Source organism: Pieris brassicae, chromosome 2 (assembly GCF_905147105.1).
Source record: "Pieris brassicae chromosome 2, ilPieBrab1.1, whole genome shotgun sequence".
Lineage (NCBI taxonomy): Eukaryota > Metazoa > Arthropoda > Insecta > Lepidoptera > Pieridae > Pieris > Pieris brassicae.
The window spans coordinates 18915535-18938364 of record NC_059666.1 but is presented as its reverse complement, the minus strand read 5'-3'; the positions used below and the strand labels follow the sequence as shown (position 1 = coordinate 18938364).

At 32.9% G+C, this 22830-nt stretch overlaps 3 protein-coding genes across 6 annotated transcripts; 1 reads left to right on the top strand and 2 right to left on the bottom strand.

The window, feature by feature from the left end:
* Positions 1–2892: 2892 nt before the first annotated feature.
* LOC123720366 (beta-1-syntrophin) lies at positions 2893–11820 on the bottom strand. Its single transcript, XM_045676941.1, has 7 exons — positions 11144–11820; positions 9030–9224; positions 8337–8551; positions 7479–7564; positions 6496–6752; positions 6001–6191; positions 2893–5862 (listed from the first exon to the last, which is right to left on the bottom strand). Exons 1-7 carry the CDS (start codon positions 11637–11639, stop codon positions 5755–5757), a joined length of 1548 nt encoding a protein of 515 aa, XP_045532897.1. The 5' UTR covers positions 11640–11820; the 3' UTR covers positions 2893–5754.
* Positions 11821–12057: 237 nt separating this feature from the next.
* Positions 12058–15873, top strand: LOC123720719 (PR domain zinc finger protein 5-like). 4 transcript variants are annotated; one of them, XR_006756077.1, is made up of 10 exons: positions 12058–12278; positions 12412–12540; positions 12718–12862; positions 13235–13387; positions 13687–13922; positions 14110–14234; positions 14312–14420; positions 14528–14680; positions 15120–15393; positions 15435–15669. XR_006756077.1 is itself a non-coding variant. In XM_045677449.1 (10 exons), the coding sequence occupies exons 1-10, from the start codon at positions 12174–12176 to the stop codon at positions 15835–15837; spliced, it is 1509 nt and encodes a 502-aa protein (XP_045533405.1). In that variant the 5' UTR covers positions 12058–12173; the 3' UTR covers positions 15838–15873. The 4 variants fall into 4 exon arrangements, 3 of the variants coding, with proteins under 3 accessions (XP_045533405.1, XP_045533406.1, XP_045533407.1); XM_045677449.1 differs by lacking the exon at positions 15435–15669 and adding an exon at positions 15680–15873 and having other exon boundaries at positions 15120–15315; XM_045677450.1 differs by lacking the exon at positions 15435–15669 and adding an exon at positions 15680–15872 and having other exon boundaries at positions 12730–12862; positions 15120–15315.
* A 1-nt stretch (position 15874) lies between these two features.
* Positions 15875–22408, bottom strand: LOC123720714 (tyrosine-protein kinase transmembrane receptor Ror). The gene is made up of 4 exons (XM_045677441.1): positions 19923–22408; positions 19715–19857; positions 19337–19486; positions 15875–17952 (listed from the first exon to the last, which is right to left on the bottom strand). Exons 1-4 carry the CDS (start codon positions 22218–22220, stop codon positions 17622–17624), a joined length of 2922 nt encoding a protein of 973 aa, XP_045533397.1. The 5' UTR covers positions 22221–22408; the 3' UTR covers positions 15875–17621.
* Positions 22409–22830: the final 422 nt, after the last annotated feature.

Sequence of the window (22830 nt, the reverse complement as noted above, 5' to 3'; positions counted from 1 at the left end):
GATTTCTTAATTTCCTTTTAAGTCTAAGTAGTTATTTGTGTACTATTATTATTTTGATACCCATCTAGTACATATTATGGGTGGGTTCAGTTTAACCATACAAGTATCGGGACTACAAAAACTATTTATGTTACGACACAAGTAACTGAATACGACAGTACAGTCAGGACTTCACTTTACCATATAATGTTGACATCTACAATAAAGGTTTATTAAAAATAATGAAACTTTACCGAGGCTCATTAATTAGTGAATTTTACTCAAGAAATAGTCTTTGGATGTATTTCTGAGCTAAAAGAACTCAATCGTGTACTATTTGTAAGCTGGGGTAAGGTATTATTTCTTAGACAAGATTTTGGATTTGAAATATTTTGTCTTTCTTCACTGTACCAGCGAGTATTACAAGCGCACACATATGGAAGGTTCATCAGTGATCAAACGGAGATCGAAATTTAGCCTTCATAAATATGCACATAGCTTACACACAATAACGTAAATTCTATAAACATTAGTTTTTTTTTTCATTGCACTCAAACCTAAACATAAACAAGTTTAAACTATTAGCGTCGCTGTCATGGTTATTAGTATTGCCAGGAAATTAAAATTAACCAAGGAAATAATTTGAAGTCATGCTAGTTATTACTTAATAATTTACTGAAATGTTTATCAATAAATAAAAACAAAAAATGTATACGAGTGCCTAGAAAAACAGTTCTAGGCTTAAATAAATGTGACAAAAACTTAGGAACAACTGATAGGTTTTGTAAGTGTACTATTTATATAATATCTTTTAAGATACATAGCCAGAACCGTTCAATAAATATAACTTTGGCATTGTAATAAACAATGCAAGCGTAAAACTTTTTCATCAATTAACAGTGATTTTCTTTTACTAGCCATATTTACAGTTTGAAATTTGGTGAGCAACTAAGATTATGATAACGAAAAGATAATCCATGACTCCTACTTATTAGTCATGGTCAACAACAGTTTACACGTGCAAGCAATCCCAATTTGTACACAAAAGAACGAATATCTTAGAAAGTTCGTATGCATGATGCCGACAGTCGAGTTTATTGCGGGCTAGGATATTAAAGCGACAAAAGAACGTACACAGGTGCGAAGTTTTTATCCTAGCAACTTAAGTACTTTATTACTCAATTGTCGTCGTTATTGAGAGTGAGTGTAATGCTATGTAGATTGTATGGAAGACAAGCTCAACCAACCAAAGCCAATTAATTGATTTCGACGCTGTAGTTCGTCGGTAAATCGAAGGACGTTACATGGAGCTTGCACTGTATATTTATATATACAGGATTCCCATAATTCCGACGGATATACCCATACCGTTTGAAAGGCTACAGTATCGCGTGAAGATCTGTTTTACCCTCACAATTAATATGTCCCAAACATTATCTCTGGTAGCCATTGACATAAGAAGCAGTGTCTTTCCCGTGGACAGTTATATGTTGGCTTATCTAGGTTTCAAACTCATGAATGCCTGCCATGAAAATTATGCCAATTTAATTTTGTACCAAATGTTATCATTACATTTTACATATACAGAGAAGTTAAAACAATTAAAATAACCAACCTTTTATCAACAATAACCCTTCCATTCACTAGTTTGAAACCCGCTAATGTAGGTAAATTGGCACGCACGTCACGGGTCAGCTAGACAACCCGAAATTTACCTAATGACTTTCAAAAACCGTTCGGTACTCCGATTCAATATCATCGATTTTAATCTTAATCGCATTAATCAATTTGTCTATTTGTAGAATATCCACAAGAGCCAATGATAAAGCGACAAGAAAAAGCTTTTAGCATACTGTTAAAAATAGGTTTTAAAATCGATCAATAGATGGGTTTTGTATAGCATGGTTTAAACAGTGTCCATAGACTGGAGACGATTCAAGTAGTTAGAAGAGCTCTCAGGCATACTGCACAGCACACTAGCACACACTCGACCTGATGGAACGCAACCCTGACTTAATATAGTTAGCTAAATAGTTTACAACCTACGCTCAATCACCTTTGGAGTTTTGAACGCTGGATTTTTGACTTCAAAAGAACTGATAAGAAATGCCACAGAAAACTAGTAGTAAAACATATAGATATTCACTCACTTTCGCTTTTATAATGTATTTTAAATATTTTCCAAGCCTTGTCTTTTGTCGACCTTCACTAGCAACCTGCTAGCTGCAACGTGCTTATTTAAAAAATTACTGTATATTTAATTTGAAAATTCTTACATTAGTGACTGCTCCACCTCTCTCACACGTCTTATCGTAGATGCGTTATATGCAGGTTTTGTTGGTGCTGCAATCTAGGTATACCGACCAGCTGCTACATATTCGCCTAAATTAGTGTTTTAGGTCAAATGCAAATTGCACATTTCAAGTTTCAATGAATAAAATCCCTAGGTATATGATTATCAAGTTAATCTAAATGCGTCTATAATCCATTTAAGATCACTTATATAATCACGTTTTCTTTTAAAACTATTAAAGATTAGTAGAGATTTAATGTGAACCCAAACATAGAGATCATCCGGTGTTAAATCCGGACTCGCAAGACAAGGATTTAATTCTATGGTAATTTTAAAAAACATCTTAAGTTTAGTTCGAATACGAACTTCCGACTGCTTCCTTACCAACAAAGACCGTGAGTAGATGCAGAATATATCCTATTCTATTCTATTTTCTACCTTATAGTAAAATAAAACAAACATATTTTCTTCGTTGTTTTAATAGTAAATTACAATCTAAGTATTGATGAAATCTCACATACCAATCGATCACATACATTTGATATACAGTGATCAAAATCCACCTTTGCTATTCACACATACGAATAATTCAAATAACAATACACATAACAAAATAACAGGTTAAAATAAATATAACAGGGCCAAATCTTAAAAGTATAAGTAAAAATATATTATTGGCAGTGTAAACACTAAACTTAAATTAAAAAGGTACAAAAAACTTATTCGTTTATGCGATCATTGGTTGTGATTTTGGTTACGAATCTTTAAAGCATCCCATCGATAATAAAACAGCAGAACAAACTGGGTCTTTATATGTTTCATCATTTCAGGGATTTTAGGAAAATATAATCTGCTCCAAGCACTTCTTAATTCAATTTAGCTAAAACTAGATATTGTTTTACAAAGTTTTTAAACATATGAATTTGAGGAATAATGTAAAATTTAAAAAGGTGTATGGAGCAAGAGTTACAATAATTATTATTTAAATTGCTAATACGCGATAAAATGTTAAAAATCAGTACAGTAGCTAGCAGTTGTAAAAAGTCTATAGAGGAATGTCTTTAGAAATCCTAAGAGATATAGTTTCAGTTAATTATATGTATATGTTTCCTCGTAATTGATATGATAACAAACATTAGTCTTTAGATTTCAATGTTTTGGATATCCTATCCAATAAACCACAAAGTTTCCATTCATAAAACTTACGTTTTTTTTGGATTTCATAAATCGTTAGTCAATCGATGTATCATCAAGTTAGCATCATTAAACGATTCCTATATTTAAATATAATTACAATATCGTAAATAAAACATGATTGTTTTGAGTATAATATTTAGTCGAATTTAAAGTGAAATAAATAATAAGATTATATCAACCAATACATTATAATATTATACACAAGACTGAAAAGCATTGAATCCCAATTTCGTCTATAAAACAATGAGCATCGCCACAATGTTTTGTGATGATTCATTATTGATCCTAGCTTGTTGTATATTTAATATCAATATCGTTGTGTAACATTTTTCGGACACTTAAAAATCGATACATTATGGTAACCTCGGTTTAATTGCCGCAAGATAACAGTATATATATTTCTCCGTAGAGTAAAACGTTTGGCTTAGAATAAAGGGATAATTGAAATGAGTGCTTGGACGGTCTGGATATGAGTGGTTATGAAGCAAATATTTAGCTGATATAAAAACCATCCTAAACCATGTTATTCTTTTTAAAGAATTTGCCTAACCTAACCATCAAAAGGCTCTATCGAAACGTCAAAAAGTGACAAAAATCTACTATCTGTTTACATATTGGGCAATGAATTTCGATTCTATTATCTCACGACAATTTTAATAAAAAATTGACTAAAGACTTTAATACTAAGCATACGTGATCCTTAAAATTACCTTATGAAACACTTAAAACACTAACTATTGCCTTTTCACTCCGAAGACATGAATATAGAAACATAGCTTTGTAACCTATCATGATATATGTTTACCATACATAAGAATGTAGAGATTATGAAATATGAAAAAGAGCGGACCATTCAAAAAAACATTCAATTGATTTTATTAACATTGGAGTCATCGCTATGACCAGTAACACATGTCACTTAGACTCGGTCTGCACGGAACGACGTTCTTCCGTGCTATTAAAGCACAACTAGCAGGGGTTTAGAATGTAAAACGAAAAAGGAAACGATGATTCCGTTCGATTGGGATTTGTCAATGGCGTTGTATGGTGGATATGGTTCCAAGATGGGTGGGTCTGTAACTCAACTTGATTAGAAGAAACTGCTATATACGACATTTCCATATCCCGACATTTAAGGTCCAAAATCCAATATAAACGTATGTAACAACTTCACTTATTTACGAAAATGATTTTTTAAATTCTAAAGTTCACTCTTCTAAAGTTCTAAAGTTTACCCCCTCCCCTTCATCCCTATGCCCTCGTGAATTGTTGCTCCTCTCTCTCTATCAGACGTATAACTCAAATAAAATCAATTGAACGCTTTGCTTACAAATATTGTAGCGTAAATACAAGAAAATACTATCATTATCGCAACAATGAATATTAAAATCCTAAATTACATGAGATTACACATCACCTACAATATTAATACAATTACAATAATTAAAGCAAATCTACTCTACATTCTGGGAATGTATAAATTCTACAACTAATTTATATATCTAAACAACAAAAAAATATAAAAAAATATATTGTAAACGTCACTTGTCACGGCTTAAAAAATAATTCGTAAACTATAAGAGATTCATTCTTTGGAAGAAATTTTAACAGCGCATTCGATCGATGGTATTGATCTCAGGATTATTTCCCGTTTATACAAATAAAAAATCGTATTTATATTGCTGATTATACAATTTCGGTAACTTATCAGTGTAGCCATATTAAAACAATTTAATTACTTAAATTAATGAAGAAAGGACTTGATCAAATATTGTCATACTTCCCAACTATGGCAACCTATCTTAATATTAGGCAGGCTATTCTTTCAATAGAAAAACCATTTTCAATGCCATTTACACGCAATAAAGCAATGCTACTATGAAATGAAATAACTTTTGAGATATTGCCTATTGGCTATCCCAGAACACTCATTATTATGTTCACTTTTGGAAATATCCACCTCATGATACTGATTAAAAAACAGTTCAACTTCATTATGCAAAATAACAGTACTAGAGGGCGCAGGTAATTCCAGTAGATTGATTGATACCTTACACGTAATGCAAGTAAATTACACAAAGTCATAATAGAAACAATTTTAGTGAACAAACGACAATGGTTAAATATAGTTCACACGGTTTAGTTCTAATGTTAATATTCATGTCAATGTCAAATCACGTCAATTGTCAAATGAATATTAGCCATATTAGCTAGATAGCGCCCCTAGCGGAATGAATTTGATCTATTTCCTATTCATTACGAGTTCCACAGTCATCATCCTCGTGTTATAGCGGTTGAGCCGACGCTTCGCCCGGTAAGGAATGAACACGCGCGGACAAGAGATTGTGCAGAATAAACACAGCTGGTTTTGGACTACCCTCCATATCTAGTTCCTGTTAAAAAAAAACTATTTTTAACAAATTCATCGTGGAAGGCTAGTCATGTAAAACCGTGTAATAACTAGCTTTTTGCTTTGCTTTGCTTGATTTAAGGACAGTTGCAGTTAAGTAACCAAGTTACGATATAATTACCAAAGTATCATCGTCAGCGAAGTGCAACCACAGAGCTGTACGGTCGTCGTCAGCGGAGGCTCTAAGAGCGTGCAAAGGCCGTCGGTAAAGGGCCCTTGCCCCACCGCGGCCGAGAGACCCCGCTGCCTCCCACACGCATACTCCACTCGCACCAAGAGATAAGCGCCCACAGGCGCCACGGTATCTGCAACCTGTAAGGCAGATTTAACTACGGCTGCACACCAATGTATTTTTAGTATTGTCTTTGGTTAACATAGCGGTTAAAAAATTGTTTTCTTTCAATGTATTTTTATCTATGTGGGCGAATAATACTTGGTCCGTGAAGGAAAACAGCAGAGATCCGACTTTATTTCTCTTTATTACAACTTATGAATAATTACGGCCTAAAAAAATTATAAAAAGTATTAGAAAGCCGAGGTAAAGATTATTATTCTGCTAACAAATAAATGTAAAATTGAAGTTGTACTAAAGCTTCTTTGACTGTTTCATACTTACGAAAAGTAAACTCAGGTTGTTCTCGCACTGCATGGTGAGCGCCGTCTACCAGGGCCCCTGCAACCGCTGCAAGATCGTGTGGGGTGTCAGCCCGTAGCGAACGCACCGCGAGCCCCGCCGGAGTGCCCGCTCTCACCCCGAGGGCTGCAGCCCCGGCACCCCCCCTTCGCCACCATGCTAAGCGGGTCGCGGCCAGCCCAAAACACTCGCTGGCCGCGCACCAGGCCTCAGCCGACCACGGGGCGGCTTCATATAGCCTTTAAATACAAAAAAAGCATACTGTCAATACTGAAGAAAGGAGATCATTATTTATGAAGTGTCAGGCTTGTTATACATTTAAAAAAATAAGATAATGATTCGACTATTTGGGTAATTCCACCACGTCATAAAATAGATATATATATTAATTTAAATAGAAGAACTTTATAAAATCATATTAAAAGTGTGAATGCCTTTAGTCAAAGTTCGTTAATGTAGGAAGTAATTTATAATAAACAATGCATCATCTAAAAGACCTATTTTACTGCACCTGAAGGTCTTTTTAAAAAAAATTGTTCACCACACAAACAAGTGGTTTGTTTTTTGATTCAATTATTGATTTATACGCTTGTATTTAAATTTGTACCCTTTTAAATCCTGTATAGCTATTATTATTAGAACTAAATGTAATGTTCTATTTGAATTTTTAGTTTAAAATTTCGGTAATTAAAGAGCAAACGAATCGTTCTTGCGGATTTAACAACTTCATAACTATTTAATTACATATAAGTAAGTTTACAAATACAAGTAAAGATGACACAACACACAAATTCTTAACATGCATCTTTTGAAGACCTATCTTCAAAACTTGTATTTAAATAACAATTAAAAAATTCAATCGCTTTTATAGGCCAGTAACGCACTAACAAGAGATTTCTAGGCGACACTTAACACGTTCTCTCAACTGATTAGGTTTTGCATTGATAAACTGAAGTTTAACTAACCTTAGTTCACGATCCGTTATGGCGACGAAAGTCGGCTGCCATCCTTCAGCATCATCCGACTCATCCGATCCCGCTGATGCACCAATCTATATATTTTAATTTACATTTACTAGACAAGCAAAAAATTATAGTTCTTAGTTTTAACTTTCACTTCTTTTAATATAGCCTTTTACACGATAATATACTACGTATTCATCGCAGTAAATAAAATATTTTAACACGACTAGCCCTCGAAACATAGATTTTATAATTGTTATTACAAATTCGTTAATAGTGTTATATTTGTTACGTAGATATGGCGAGTTACAAAGAATGTCAGTCATCCAAATCTAAATGTTACATTAGACCACTATTAGAGTATGCCTACAGCATTTGGGATCCTTATTTCATAAAGGATATTAGTATGCTTGAAAGGGTTCAAAGAAAAGCCACGAAAATGATCAGGTCACTTAGGAACAAATCTTATAATGAGTGATGATGATGATGAGATGATGAAATATTGATTTAGGAAGAAGGCGATTAAGAGGAAATCTCATTGAAACCTATAAAATCCTCACTGGTCACTATAATGTTCCAGGAATTGAGAAGCTCTTTATTTTAAGTGAAAATACACATTTGAGGGGTAGTTCTTTAAAACTAAAGACCACTCAATATAACACAAATTCCCTAAAGAACTTTCTTCCAAAACGAGTAGCGGCCGAGCGGCGGAATAGGCTTCCGGAAAGTGTAATTAGTGCACTTTTAAAAATAGGTTGGATAGTTTCTCCAAATCTCCAAATACGCGCGCATCAGCTTATTAAGCTGCTAGTGTGTTTATGTACATAATACTAATCCTTAATACCGTGTGTGAATACTTACATCTTGAGGCGGTCTTCTGGCCAGCCAGCCAGCGTATCTAACATCTCCAATCAAAGGTCGGAGTCTTGGCCTGGCACGGGCCAAAGCAGCCCGGCAAGCCCTCCTTGCCGCCGCGTGAAGGGACCTATGCCAGCCTGAAGCTGTGTTACTACAAGTTGCTCGTAATGCTAACGCGTGGACACCATCAGGAGAATAAATCTCGATAGTACGCTCCTCTGTAATTACCACATCTATACGTCAACAATAACCAAACTACTACTAGACAAACTACATCAACGCTAAAAGTGAATATTGTCAATTTTATGATTTCATTACTAATAATTAATGAACGTGAAAAACTCTTCAATTCTTCAAACCGGCCTCGACATATACATTAACATCATACATCTCTACAATAATTGTTTAACAGGCAAACGATTACACCGATAGACTTTCAAGACTCTACCCCTATTTACGTGTTTATTAGTTTCAAGTACAATAATTGTATATAATATCAATTAATGTTCGCAATTATACTTAAACAATTATACTTGAGCTAATTTAGTATATTGTTATATTCACTGATGATGGTACTTAATAACACACTACTAGGAATACACTTCAGAATACTAGCCTAATTTACTGTTACGGATTGGATGTTACGAGTTATGCATTGATTTGTGGTGTCAAACTAGACATAATATGAAATATTACCAGGATCATGATGACGAAGGTTCTTAGCAACGCAAGCCATTAACAGCGGCACATATCGAGTATCGGCGCGTCTGCGTCGGGGCGAAGGAGGCGACGGTGGTGTTTCCATCATGTACCCACGCTGTAATTCCCAACCAACCTCACTGATGATCGAGGCCTTGCGAAAGTAAGGAGTCACCTCACGTAGATATTTAACTGAAAATTTTCATTTAGTATAAAAGAACTTAATTGTCATTAATCATTTTTAAAAATAAAAATTTAATTTAAATATGAACGTAGTGGGTCCCAAAGTTCTGTCACTGGCACATTATATTTAAATTTCGAACACGATTTTATAAAAAAATTATAGTTGTTTTAAAACAAAAGACAATCACTTTCCGTAATTTTGATTAATCACGATGGACTGGGCATTGAAAGAAAACCGAATAGCTGTTAAACGCAATAGCGTTGCAGCGCTGTGGGCACTCGCCGAATACCATTTTTAACTTGCTCAAAAATTATAATATAAGGTTTGTGTACCGTACTATTGATAAGTACAATAAAATCTCCAGTGTTGAGGAGAAGAAAAAAACTGGCCGGCCACGCTCCGCAAGAACAATAGTAGTAATCAAAGCTATCATGGCGAGGATAGCAAGAAATCCTGTTAGAAAACAATTGCAGATAAGGTCTACGAGCATACATAAAAAGGGTGGGCACTTAATTAATCCTCGTATAAAAGCAAAAAGGCTTAAGAGATCACGGGTGTTGTATGCGACGTGTGGTGTTGAAGCGGTATGCGAAAAACCGACACCGTGATATCCCCTTTACGGTCAAAAATTTTTCTACACTAAAGACAAGTACAATAAACAGAATGACAGACTGTATGCTAGGAGTTCTGAAAGACCTGGAAATAAATTTCCGAGGGTGCCACTTGGACATCATCCAAAAGTGTAGCAAGAGACGGTTTTGGATCGGCTTGTCAAAGACCTGCCCAGCACGCTATTTGCGGGACATCACTTCGTGTTCCAGCAGGACTCTGCGCCTGCACACAAAGCCGAGACCACTCAAGCCTGGTTTGAGCCTCAAAACATTGACTTAATTAGACAATAGGATTGGCCAGTCCGGATCTTAATCCTTTGGTGTATAAAATTTGGCAGGTCTTAGAGAGGAAGGTCTCTGATAAACCCCATAAAAAATTTGAGTCTAAAGTCATCTTTAAAAAAAGCAGTCGCTGAAGTCAAAAGAGTCATGATTATGGTGCTGCGATGGACGACTGGCCGCGGCGCTAAAGGGCCTATACTAAAAATAAAGGAGGTCACTATTTCTATTCCTTATTTAATGTACTACAAATTGATATAACACTTATTAAAAACTGATAAGTACTTTTGTTTTATCATTATTTCCATTTATGTCACAACTTTGGGACCAACTGTAAAACAATATAGGTACTGGTGATATTTGAAAATACATCTAGTAGTGTTGTAATGAAGATGAAGATACAAATAAACAGATAAATCAAGAACAAGCACTTTGAACTTATGTGTAAAATAACTTTAAAAATATATACTATGTACAAAATGCACTAAGATATATTATACATGCATAAATGTTTGTCTAGTGTTGAATATATCTTGTAATGGTGTGGAATAAATAAATAAATAAAAATCTTCAACTCAATTTGTTCCAAATTTATAATTAAGTCAAAATGGTATATATTTTATAGTAACTTTAAAATATATTATGCTTTAAAGTATGTACCAGCTATAATAGTATTGGAGTATTCATCTACACAATTAACATAATTAAAGGTCATATTAGTTAGCCACTTCAGAGATGGTTGGTTAATAGAGGTTAATTTTTATATTTAGCAAAGACAATGTAATTGCTATATTATCTCATTAATTTGAAAATCCAGTCTCTGTAAGCCTATTTATATTTTTTTGAAATACATTTTAACCTAGTTAGACAGTTATAATTTTACTTATTCTATTAATATTAATACTACTAATTTACTGAACTAATCAATTGTATTAAGCAGCAATTATATATATTGTAGCTACTATCTCTAGTTATAGTCTCATTTACAATTTCAAAGTCTCTGCAAATTCAGAGCTAACCAAGCATGATATCCATACCTTCCAATTGAACCATTTTTCCAGATCTTTTAAGGGCTTTCACTGCTTCTTCATGAGTTGCATCTTTTAAGTCTTCACCATTAACTGATAAAATAGCATCACCTACATATAACTGTTCTGTAAGATCTGCCGCCATACCCTTAAAGATTTTTGATATCAGTATAGGCATATTATTCTCAATTCCTCCTTTTATTGATATACCAAGACCATTGTTATCAGATTTTACCACTTGTACAACTCTTTTTTGGTTTGCTATTGCTTCTGGTACTTCTGTAAAATCACTGTTTGGAGTTTCTACATTGTTATTATTTAAGGTACCATTGAGCGTAGTGGTTGCGTCGTATCCATCATCTAAACAAACACTTAAATAGTCGTCATCTAGAGAGCAATGGACGCGATACCATACACCCCGAACAAGCGTCTCCAGCAATCCTGATCGTACACAAGTGGCATTAGGACTTTCACTTCCTCCACTAGAGCCCCCGTTTTCCACCATGATTCAATCACTAATAGTTCGTTTCAAAACGCAAGTAGTTAATCAAAGCAAGTGATAAAAATACTCAAACAATATCATTCATAATCAAAACCATTTTAACACATTATAATATTATGAATCCAAAAGTTATGTAAAAATATTGATTTTAATACTCAATATTATTTATGAAATAAGCGACCTATAGAAATATATATAAACAGCAAAAATATTCGAGCATAAATTTAAATATTATTTGATGAATAAAAAGTATAGTAATGACAATCGTTGACAATTGTTGACAATTGTCGTATGATAGACAACAGATTGGATTACTAGCTTGTGTTTATCGAAAATATCTGTGGTATAAATCACGAAACAAAAATATTGTCAATTGTCACTGACATATATAGCATTTGACTATCAGTGAGAACTTGGAGTTTGTAAATACAATTGACGGACATAGAATCTATGTATACTGGGATTCGACATAATAATATTATTGATCTAGAAACGATTATTCATAAATAACATACATGTAGGATAAAAAACAGCAAAATGGTAGTTTGTAGAGCATGTAATTTAGGTAGTTCGGCAACTGCTGAGTGGGTTTTATTTGATGATAACATAATGCTATACTTTAATCTTCTTACCAATCTGAATGTAAGTATACAGGACCATCAAATTTTCAGGATAAATTAATTTGTATTTTGTTTCAAAAGAAAATTCGCCATTAACTTGAAAGTTATTATGATTTTGCTAATTATTAATTACTGTAGTACAATTGTTTTTCTAGGTACATATAGATGATGGATTCTCACAACATTTATGTGAAACATGTAACGATATCATTCATCAGTTTATGGAATTCCGTGCTAGGTGCATTTCTATTGATTTTAACCTAAGAAATAACCTCATTTGTAAGGTAAATAACTGAAAATGTCTACTTTTAGACAATTCTACCATATACATCACAAGCATTGTGACTACAGTTTATTATTGACATTCAATTCCGTAATAATTTCAAATTGTTTTACAATACTCGTAAGCTGCAATATATCAAGTCTTGATCACTTACATTCTTTATGTCAAAATATAAAAGTCTTTATTTAAGGTGAAAAGTGAATCGGATATTATAAATGATGTCAAGCAGGAGAATTTGGAAAATGAAGGAGACATAGCAAACTATGATAACTACAATGGATTAGAACAAAGTGATGAAATGTACAAAGAAGAAATTGTTGATGGTATTATTTTTTAGAAATTGTCTACTAGTTCATATTATAGTTTCTGATCACAATAAATATTCTTGTTCAGAAAATATATATGTAACTGTTATTTACTATTAAAATTATTTAACATATTAAATCATGAAGCGGGAATAATGGCAATATTCTAAAGAAAAGAAAAATACTAAAAGTTTAAGCCTCATACCAAAATAAAAATAGAAATTTATGCTTAGGTTAACATGAATGTAAAGATGTAAAATCTATTTCTTAAAGTATTGAATGAAAAGCGTAGAGTTAAGAATTGGAGAAGAAGTAGTGAATAATCACTAGTTTAATTGCATTGTAGAATAATAGTTTTCATGGTTAGTTCTTTGTATACATTTTTTTTAGATCAAAACTCTCAGTATAAAATACCAAGAAGACAAAGAAGACTCAAGACTGGTAAACAACAGCATTCAATAAAAGACAATTCCAAGAAAGCAAATCAAACCAACCAAACAACCAAATGCAAAGTTAAATGTAGTACAAAAGGATATAGTTGTGGTAAAAATTCCAATTTCTAACTACCAAGTAATCATATATTGTAAAAGCTATAATAGCCTATTAAAGAAAAAAATATCTTTATGTGTAGGTCAGACCACCAATATTTGGACAATTATAATAATATAATTTATAGATATATAATTTTAAAAAATATATACTTATATGATTTTCAAGTGAGTAATAATTCTAAATGCGAAGGTATCTAATTATTACTTAAGGTGTTTTATATTTTTACTAATTTTACAAAAAAAATATTAATCACATACACTTCACATAATTTAAAACACACTTATTTTCAGGTTTATGCTTAGAAAGTTTTAACCATGATTTAGCCCATAAGAATCATTTAGAGATGCATAAAATTAGCAATGACTGCTCAATATGCAATAAAAAATTTACAAACCAATATCAAACTTTAGCACATAGAATAATACATTTACCTAGCGATGAAAGAAACTGTTATATGTGTCATAAAAAGTTCCATAAAGAACATTACCTTGAATACCATTATAAGAAATACCATTCCGATGAAGCTGTAAGTAATTTTGGTAATTTTATTATTGAAAAGATTAAATTTTTTTGTTATGATATTGTTAAACTAAAGTTAAACAATTTAAAATCAGGGTCAAAGATACCAAATGTTATATAAAATAATAAATTTAAAAGTATGGTGGTGTGTACCAATTACTGTACAATGAGTATGAATACACAAGTTTTTGCAGAATACCAATATAGAATGTGGGCAATGCAAACGCGAGTTTCGTAATCCAAAAAACTTGACAAGACATCTATTAAATGCTCATAGCGATGCGAGAGACATAATGATTTGTGATTTCTGTAAAAAAATGTGAGTATGTTAGATTTAGTATAAGGGAGTTTTAATTGAAATTCTGAGACAAAACTATATTTTATCTCTTTTTTTAGATATAACAGCAAATATAGATTGATTTTACACATTAATATGCATTTAAATAGACGGCAATGGAAATGCAAGAAATGTGAATTTTCAACTAACTTTCGGTCCTCTCTTCGGGTATGTACCATAATGTATCTTTATTTAATAAATTATTATTCCAATATTTTAATTTTATAATTCCATATACTAACGCACTGATATTAATTATTATATAATGTTTTCAGGTTCATGTTATTAATAGACATACAATAGGGAAAGTAATTTGTAAAATTTGCTCGAAAGCTTTCCCAAATCAAGAACGTTTCGAAAACCACAAATGTAAACCGCGCGATGGCGACGATATTTGCCCCATTTGCGGAAAATCCGGCATTAAAAGAGTGAGTTTTTTTTTCTACTGGGTATACTTCAGTGCATTGTTTTAAACTAAAGTTTGTTTTGGTTAACACTATTCCAAAATAAGCAAGCAAGTGCCCAACCTGTTGATGGTCCTTAGACTTCTGTATGTGTTTCGTGATCTTTTCCAATAGGAAAGAGGATTAGACTAATATACCTGATACAGGCCGTCAACTTTTTGGGTCTAATGCACGCGAGTGAGTGTTAAATGGCCACATCAACAAAAGGACTTCTGTCATTGGACAATTGGGGTTCGACCCACGACCTCAGGAATGTGTTGCACGGTGCTGCCATATGGCCGGCCAACTCTCCTCTAATCTTAAATATAAGTTTTAATTTAAAATATATATTAACAAGGTATTATAGTTTTTATTTAAAAATATGTATTAACAAGGTGTATTAAACAATAAAAATGTTTAACAGCTGCAAAGACATATACACAGCCACACTACGGACCGGAAATTTAAATGCGACCGCTGTCCCGCCGCGTACAAATCCCGAACGGCACTTCGTGTCCATATTGATTCTCATGATGGTTTACGACGGCTTAAATGCGAATACTGTCCGATGACATTTCGCAGTGGTCCAGTTCTCATTAAGCATAGACGTACGCACACAGGTAGGTATTGAGGTATAGACAAACCAAGGCACTTATTATTTTACTTTTCATTTCATAAAAACACCAATAGAATTGTAACACTTAAACGATAACGGGTGCCCGCTTTCAAACTAGCTTTTCTAGGCAACCACTATTAGAAAAAGTGAGATTATTGCAAAATTATAATTAACATCTAAAGAAATTAGACATAAACGAATAAACAAAACGAATCATCATTAATTCAAGTACACTTTCGTCCTTTCTGTCAATTTATTTTTAAGCTCTGATGACAAAACCCATGGACAAGGAGAGCCTCTCAGAGTATTTCGTAAGATGCAGTTCAGCAAACTGAGTGATTAACATCTTATACTAAATTTTATTTTAGGTGAGAAACCGTTTGTGTGTAAAATCTGTCAAAAAGGCTTCACTGGTAACTATAACCTCAAAGTGCATATGAAAGTTCACGGTATTACAAACTTGATTGTAAAAAAAAATCAAGATGGAGAAATTGCAAAAGAATCAAATATTTATTATATTACATAATTCGTTGTGGAAAGTAAATAAAAGAATGGAATATTTGTATAAATTGTTTTAATTCGCCATTAATACAGTTTACACCAGTGTAAAAAATTCAATTTATCACATACAAAATGTCTTTGGCAAGTACTGAATGTGTACATGTTGTAAACATCAATATAAATAATAGAAAACTGTGAAAATCCCACAAATATGCACACGTTAATTTGTAAGCATTATATTAACCATAACTATTATACCTATGTATAATAAATATAGTTTCTAAGTAAGGTACACAAACTAGTATTATTGAAAAAAATATAGTTGTTCCTTCACTTACATCAGCTTTGCCTAGAGGATTATTTAGATTACAAAAATCAGAAACATAAACTAAAATTTGGAAGAAAATACGTACTTAATTAACCTGGCAAGTTTAATTTAGCCGAGTACAAAGTACATATTTGGCAGTGCTTCGTCGTTTTTTTTTAAACCAATTGCATAGAATTCAAAGTTTATTTATGTTCTGCAAACTGCACAATACTGATGAAATATATGAAGTTATGTAAATGCCAACAAATATTTGTAAAGCTCCATTTTCAGTACAGTATGCTTTTTATAAAGTATCAGTCAGCATACAAAATTAAAAATAAACTTAAAGGAAATGTTAGGAACACTATTTCCGATTATTTGAACATTAACCGAAGTTAGGTACTTTCTAACGGCGTAGAAGTAGACGCTAAGTACTACTTAATTTTGATTATAGTATTAAAAATTCAGTCGAAATAAAATAAGTCACTATTCTTACAGCTAGGTGGAAAAAACTTAACAATTTCTAAAGGTATTTTTTTACTAATGCTTCGACGATCATGTACAATCTTAAATAAAGTTAAAAACGCAACAAAACTCTCAACTTATAAGAAGCGGTGTATATGTACATTTCAATTTAATATAAATTAAGCTGAAGTTTTTTTGGAAGATTTAAGTAGGTACATATGTAGTCAATTGTTGCCACAGTATGTTTATAAATACTGCAAATACATATTTGCAAACTACTCGTTTGTAGTAATATAGTACGTAATACTGTTAATATATCCAAAATGCAGTTAAGTATGGCAGTAGGTTATTTAGAACAAATATTAACCACCTGTGGTACTGGTATAAAACTTTAATAATAACCATGTAAATGATTGGAATGACAGTATTTCAATTATTTGTAGTGTTTAATAATGACTCCTACATCAGAATATTAGCAAGTATCCTACTCAATAAACAGCTATTTCAATACTGCCTTTTGGTCCTTCGAAACGCTTTTGAAATTATTTTTGATAAATTCAAGAAAAAAAAAAATAATGTAACAAAAAGTCTAAAATCTATACAATAAATAAAAGGCGTTTTCTAACTCGAATCTAGTGAGTACTTAATAATAAGTGATAATTTTCTTAAATCTAAGTCAAAATCTGGCTCATTATTATTACTATAAAGAAAACCAACAAAAAGGATTTTCGAATATTCTACCTTACTCACTCATTATCATTTTCGTCTATTGTTTCAATACAAAAGACAATTACCGTAACATGCCGTTAATATTAAGTACACCATTACAGACATAAGACATCAAATTATTTGTATACTATGTAAATCGCACGTGTATGAATATGCCTGGAAGTTTTGTTGATACAGATACAGAAAGTTAATAATTAAATAAGATATTTGTTTGAAGATCAAACAAATAACATATGAGTATCAAACTCTAATAATAATATTCCAGTGCATCAATTCCAAATAAATGGGTTCTGGTACTCAACACTGAACTATATCTCATTTCCAAAATGGGAGTTAGGTATTCTAACAATTGTTTCCTTACCAACTTTATCAGTGTCAATAAGAGAACCAGAACTATGTTTCTTAGTCTTAGGAGCAAGAGGAGGTACTTCGCTGCAAGTTGAGAAATTATCGTCTCCCCTTGAACTCCCTGCTGTGCTGAATTTCTTTAAACTGCCTGTGGCCAAAGATCCATTTGAAGATGAGCAATGAGGTGGTATGAGAGGCACTTTCTCAGGAAAGTCTCGGCTTGAACTTGGCTTATAACTACAAGCGCTGTCTGTCTCTGGACACCCTCCCATTTGTATCCACTCTTGAATCCTACCAATCAAGACAAATCTTAAGAATATAAAAAGCATACAAATAATAAGTGAATTATCAATTGAAATTAATTTGGAATTCCAAACCAAAGTAGAAATATTTGAGGTCATAGTGGCCAGTACGACAAAACACCATTTTAATCAAAAAACTAAGGATCTAATATAACTACTCTGGCCATGAATACTGTTATACAAATCATTCGATCAAAACACCTTCTCTCGTGATACGCAGGTGAAAAGCACAGAAATATCATCTATTGCTGTGCTTTTCAGCGATAAAAAAATCACGATTGCAAACTCTATAATAAATAGGCAAAATGATAAAGTGCACGGTCACAGTTCTAAAGAATCTACTCAAGTAAAGCCATCACCTGTGTCAGTAATGGTTTGGTGGGGCGTGTCGTCTCAAGGAGTCACAAAACTAAATTAATTTTTGTGAAAAAAACGCAGTGAAAAGTTCAGCCAAAGTGGATACAGTCTTGGAACATGTTGTGAAACATACACAACATACTAAAGTCAAATTCAAAAGTGATTTATTCATATAGGTAACACAATGTACACTTATGAACGTCAATAAAATGTAAATATACAATAAAAGCTTCTAATTTTACATTAATTGCCTGTTCTCAAATCAAGGTCGTTGAACGGGAGAGCAATAAACTCTCCGCCACTCTTTTAATCGCCAAGTTTTTTTTTATTACACAACGTTTGTAAGGAGCTGCAACCATTACACCATGTTCCACATGACATTGTCATTCTCGTGGGAACAACACGCAAATACATAGTCAGAAATACAATTAACATCACGGCATACACGAATTCAAGTACGACCGGCCACCACAAGTAGCACCCGTTCACGAGTATCACGCATGGCTAGCCATCGGCCCCCCTCGCCATATTTTAGGGAGAGAGACAACCCGACATGGACGCCGCCACGAGCAATGACATTTAAACGAGCATGACGATCCTTGAACACTTTAAAAAAATATACCATGGACTACTCAAGACTGGCTTGAAACCAACGTTCCGGACTTTATAAGAACTGAAGACTGGCGCTCATCTTGCCCAGACCTCAACCCTTTAGACTTATCTTAGAAGACTTGGCCTGCTCTTAACGACACGGCGACATTCAATCTCTTAAAGAAATCTTTGGAGCAAGCAGTAGCGAAATTACTCTTGGAAACAGTAAATGCATAGATTCGAGGCTTAACAGAGTGAAGGCCTTTATAAAAGCCAAAGGTGCCCATTTTGAATAGATTTTTTTTTCTAATTTTTAATAAATATGCAATGGCTGGACTAGGTATAGATTTTTTTTCTATAGCAGGCAAATGCCAATGGGCATTTCGCATAAAAATTCAGATCTGAAGAAAAAAACAGAGACTAACCTATTTACGATTTCTTCAAAGTTAGGTCGTCTTAACGGGGCATGTCGCCAACATTCAGTCATTAGGGTATACATAGCTTGCGGACAGGCAGTTGGCGTAGCTAATAATTCACCACCTCGCACCATGGAGATTACTTCTTGATTGCTATATCTGTATTATCAAAAAAGGTTAAAGATTTATTAATTTTAGTTAAAGTTCAACATTAACAACAATATCATTCTTTAAATAGAGCAAAAAAAACTGAGGGAGGGTTTTTATTACAATTGCAACTTAGAAGTATAAAGTAAGTGATTTATTAAATAAGTTTTATAAATATGGGTGGGTGCTAAAACAAGCATGCAAATAAATTATCAAACTACTTGCCAATATATTACATACCCATAATAAGGTTGTAATCCATAACTATAAATCTCCCATAAAACAACTCCATATGACCAAATGTCACTTTCTGTTGTAAATTTACCATACAGAATTGATTCTGGTGGCATCCACCTCACTGGAAGTAAACTTTTAGATTGCACCTGTAAACATTTATAAATGATTATCCTAGTTATTTTATATATAATTCTGTATAATAAAGACTTACTCTGTAATAATCTGAACTATATATATCTCTAGATAATCCAAAGTCTGAGATTTTAACAACAAAATCATCAGACACTAAACAATTTCTTGCGGCCAGATCTCTATGTACATAGTGATGGGAAGCAAGATATTGCATACCGGAGGCAATGTTATAAGCTATATTCAGTAATCTCATTGGTGGCAGCCCTTTACCAGATGGAGGAGCTCGACCCATTAGAAACTCATGCAAGTCACCCCGGGCCATGAATTCAAATAACATACATAAAGGCTCCTCTCTTAAAGCAACTCCAACAATACAAACTATGTTTTCATGAGTCAACTCTGAAATTAGGTCAATTTCTCTCCGAAAATCTGCTTTTGTTTTAGCAGACGCATTTTCTTTAAGTGCTTTGACAGCCACATACTGTGTATCTCCATTCTTTTTAAGAGCACCTTTATAGACTTTACCAAAAGCTCCCTCACCCAACTCCTCAAGAAATTTAATTTGTGATAGAGAGTATTGTGGAACTCTGATTACACCATTGCCCCTAACATTTCTTGTCAAATGTGGCTGGCTACCATTGTTCTGATTTGTTAATAACTCATTCATTTCTATTGGAGAATTAAGTCTTGAATCACCATAAATATTTTTATCTGCATTTGGTAAATTAATGTCTCTTATAGCAGAAGCACTTTCTTTCTTTTTACGTTTCATGACACATCCAATAGAACCAGAAATAATCATAATTAAAAAGAAGAAAATTGCTAGTATGTATATCCAAATTTTATGAGCACATTTTGGAATGTCACATAGTTGTTCAAATTTTCCATCATTATCTACAACACACCAGGGTTGAGATTTTACTCCACCTGGATTTCGGCAATAACTGTGCCGACCAGCTAATTCAGGATGGTCTGACATTTTAACTATCATTTGTTTAGACCAAGCCACACAAGGCATACCATTTAAAGCCACATTAACTCGACCCAAATACCCACTCCCATCTTCCCAATAGCACTCATCATCTGATACAATTAAAGTACCAATACCAATTTTTAAACATCCAGGATCATCTTCAGGAAGATCTTGACATTCTTCTAAAGTTAATTGTTTGCCAATGTGCGGATGTCTCTTAGCAATAGCATATTCAGTCTGACAAAGTTCTGTTTCTAATATTTCACAATCTTGTTTACAGACTCGTTTTAATACTGTGGAGTTGTATCTGAAGTTGAACATGTCTATTGGTACATTAATATTATTTGCTACTTGAGGTTGAAATCCATTTGATAAACTATCATAATATATAACTTTTGGTATGCTGTTATTATTTATTACAGAATCAGATTGTAATTTAAAAATTGTCTTAGCTTCATTAAAAAATTTCTTATTTGTAGACATGGGGTCCCTGCAAATTGGAAATGTGGAGTAACAAAGACTTGGCACTGCATACTGCTCACACTGAGAACTGATATCATTGGAATATTTTGTCACTTGAAATGCTTTAAGTAACTTTTCTTCTAAAGCAGCTTGGGTTGTATTATATGGTATATAAACAAACTGACCACTTAAATGTGACTTGCAAACTATTCCCACATACTCTTGACAAATTGGCTCTAAGTATTTTATAACAGTGACATTCTTGTTGGGAGTATCCTCTCCTATAATCATACCTTCAGACACTAATTTTGGTGTTGTTTTAATATCAGCAATATACTTGTTATCATCATCACTGGAAAATTCTAAAGAAGATAATTCATTATTCTCAGTAGAATCATTTTCAACAATTAGTCTCGATGTGAACTTTTTCTCATAATTCTGTTTAATAACACAAGTGTAATTACCACTATCAGAAGGATGTAAGTTAACTATTTTAAGAACTGTTCCAATAGTACCATTGGTGTTGTCAACTCTTGTCAAAATGTTGATCCTGGTGCTCTCAGCTAATGTTCTGTTATAATCTTTCAACCAATATACCTTCACATTCTTCATTAGAGTTTCAAAAATATAGTCTGGTAGTACTTTTGATGAAGTTTCAATTCCACCTTTATTCTTAGTGAATTTCTCAACTTTAGTAAAGTTCATGATAGCTTCACAATTAAACTGAGCATCATTTCCTGGACGCTTTCTAACAACTGATGGACGAGTTTTCGGAAAATAAATATCGAGTTGTATAATCCATCCTTTTTGTTCGGATGAAGTATTTGATTTTAGTAATGATTGAGGATTACTTTTAGTTAAAATGGGAACAATGTTGTACAAAATTGTAACTATTACAAACTGGAAGAGTTTCATGTTAACCATCAATAATTTTGCTACCATGCAGTATTTTCATCTTGAGTCATAAAGGTTTTTGAATAAGAATCTGGTTTATAATATTATGCCCATCAGAATCGTATCCCAGTTAAAGAAGCACTTATTTATTATTACAATCATGAGAATAGGAAAATTAAACACTCAGTAATGTATCATTGCACTATTCACTATTGAAGTTTTATATTATACTAAAACGTCATTTAAAACTGACACAATGTCCTACGTCAAATAAAATAGTTTAAAATATAAGTTTCTGTGGTATCACTGCAGTGAGTCAACAGTCAACTTAACAGTTGACCTTTCTTTTTTAAAGTGTATATTTTGTGGTAAAACTACTTTGCAAAAATCAGTAAAATTTACATTAGAAAAATGTATAAATATTTTAGAATATCGTCGAGGTAAACCGGTTCTCCCGGTTAATGATCGTTTAAAGCATTTTTTTACATTCTTGAAAATCTATAGCACCTCCTCCTACCGATGAAAAAGTATACATTATATATTATTATCTAAGCTTCACAACCTAATAGGTCTCTATGACGCTCGAGTAAATCCCCATTTAGCATCGTGGGCTCACCTGCTATTAGGCACTGCTTCTTAAGGTAATGATTTATATAGT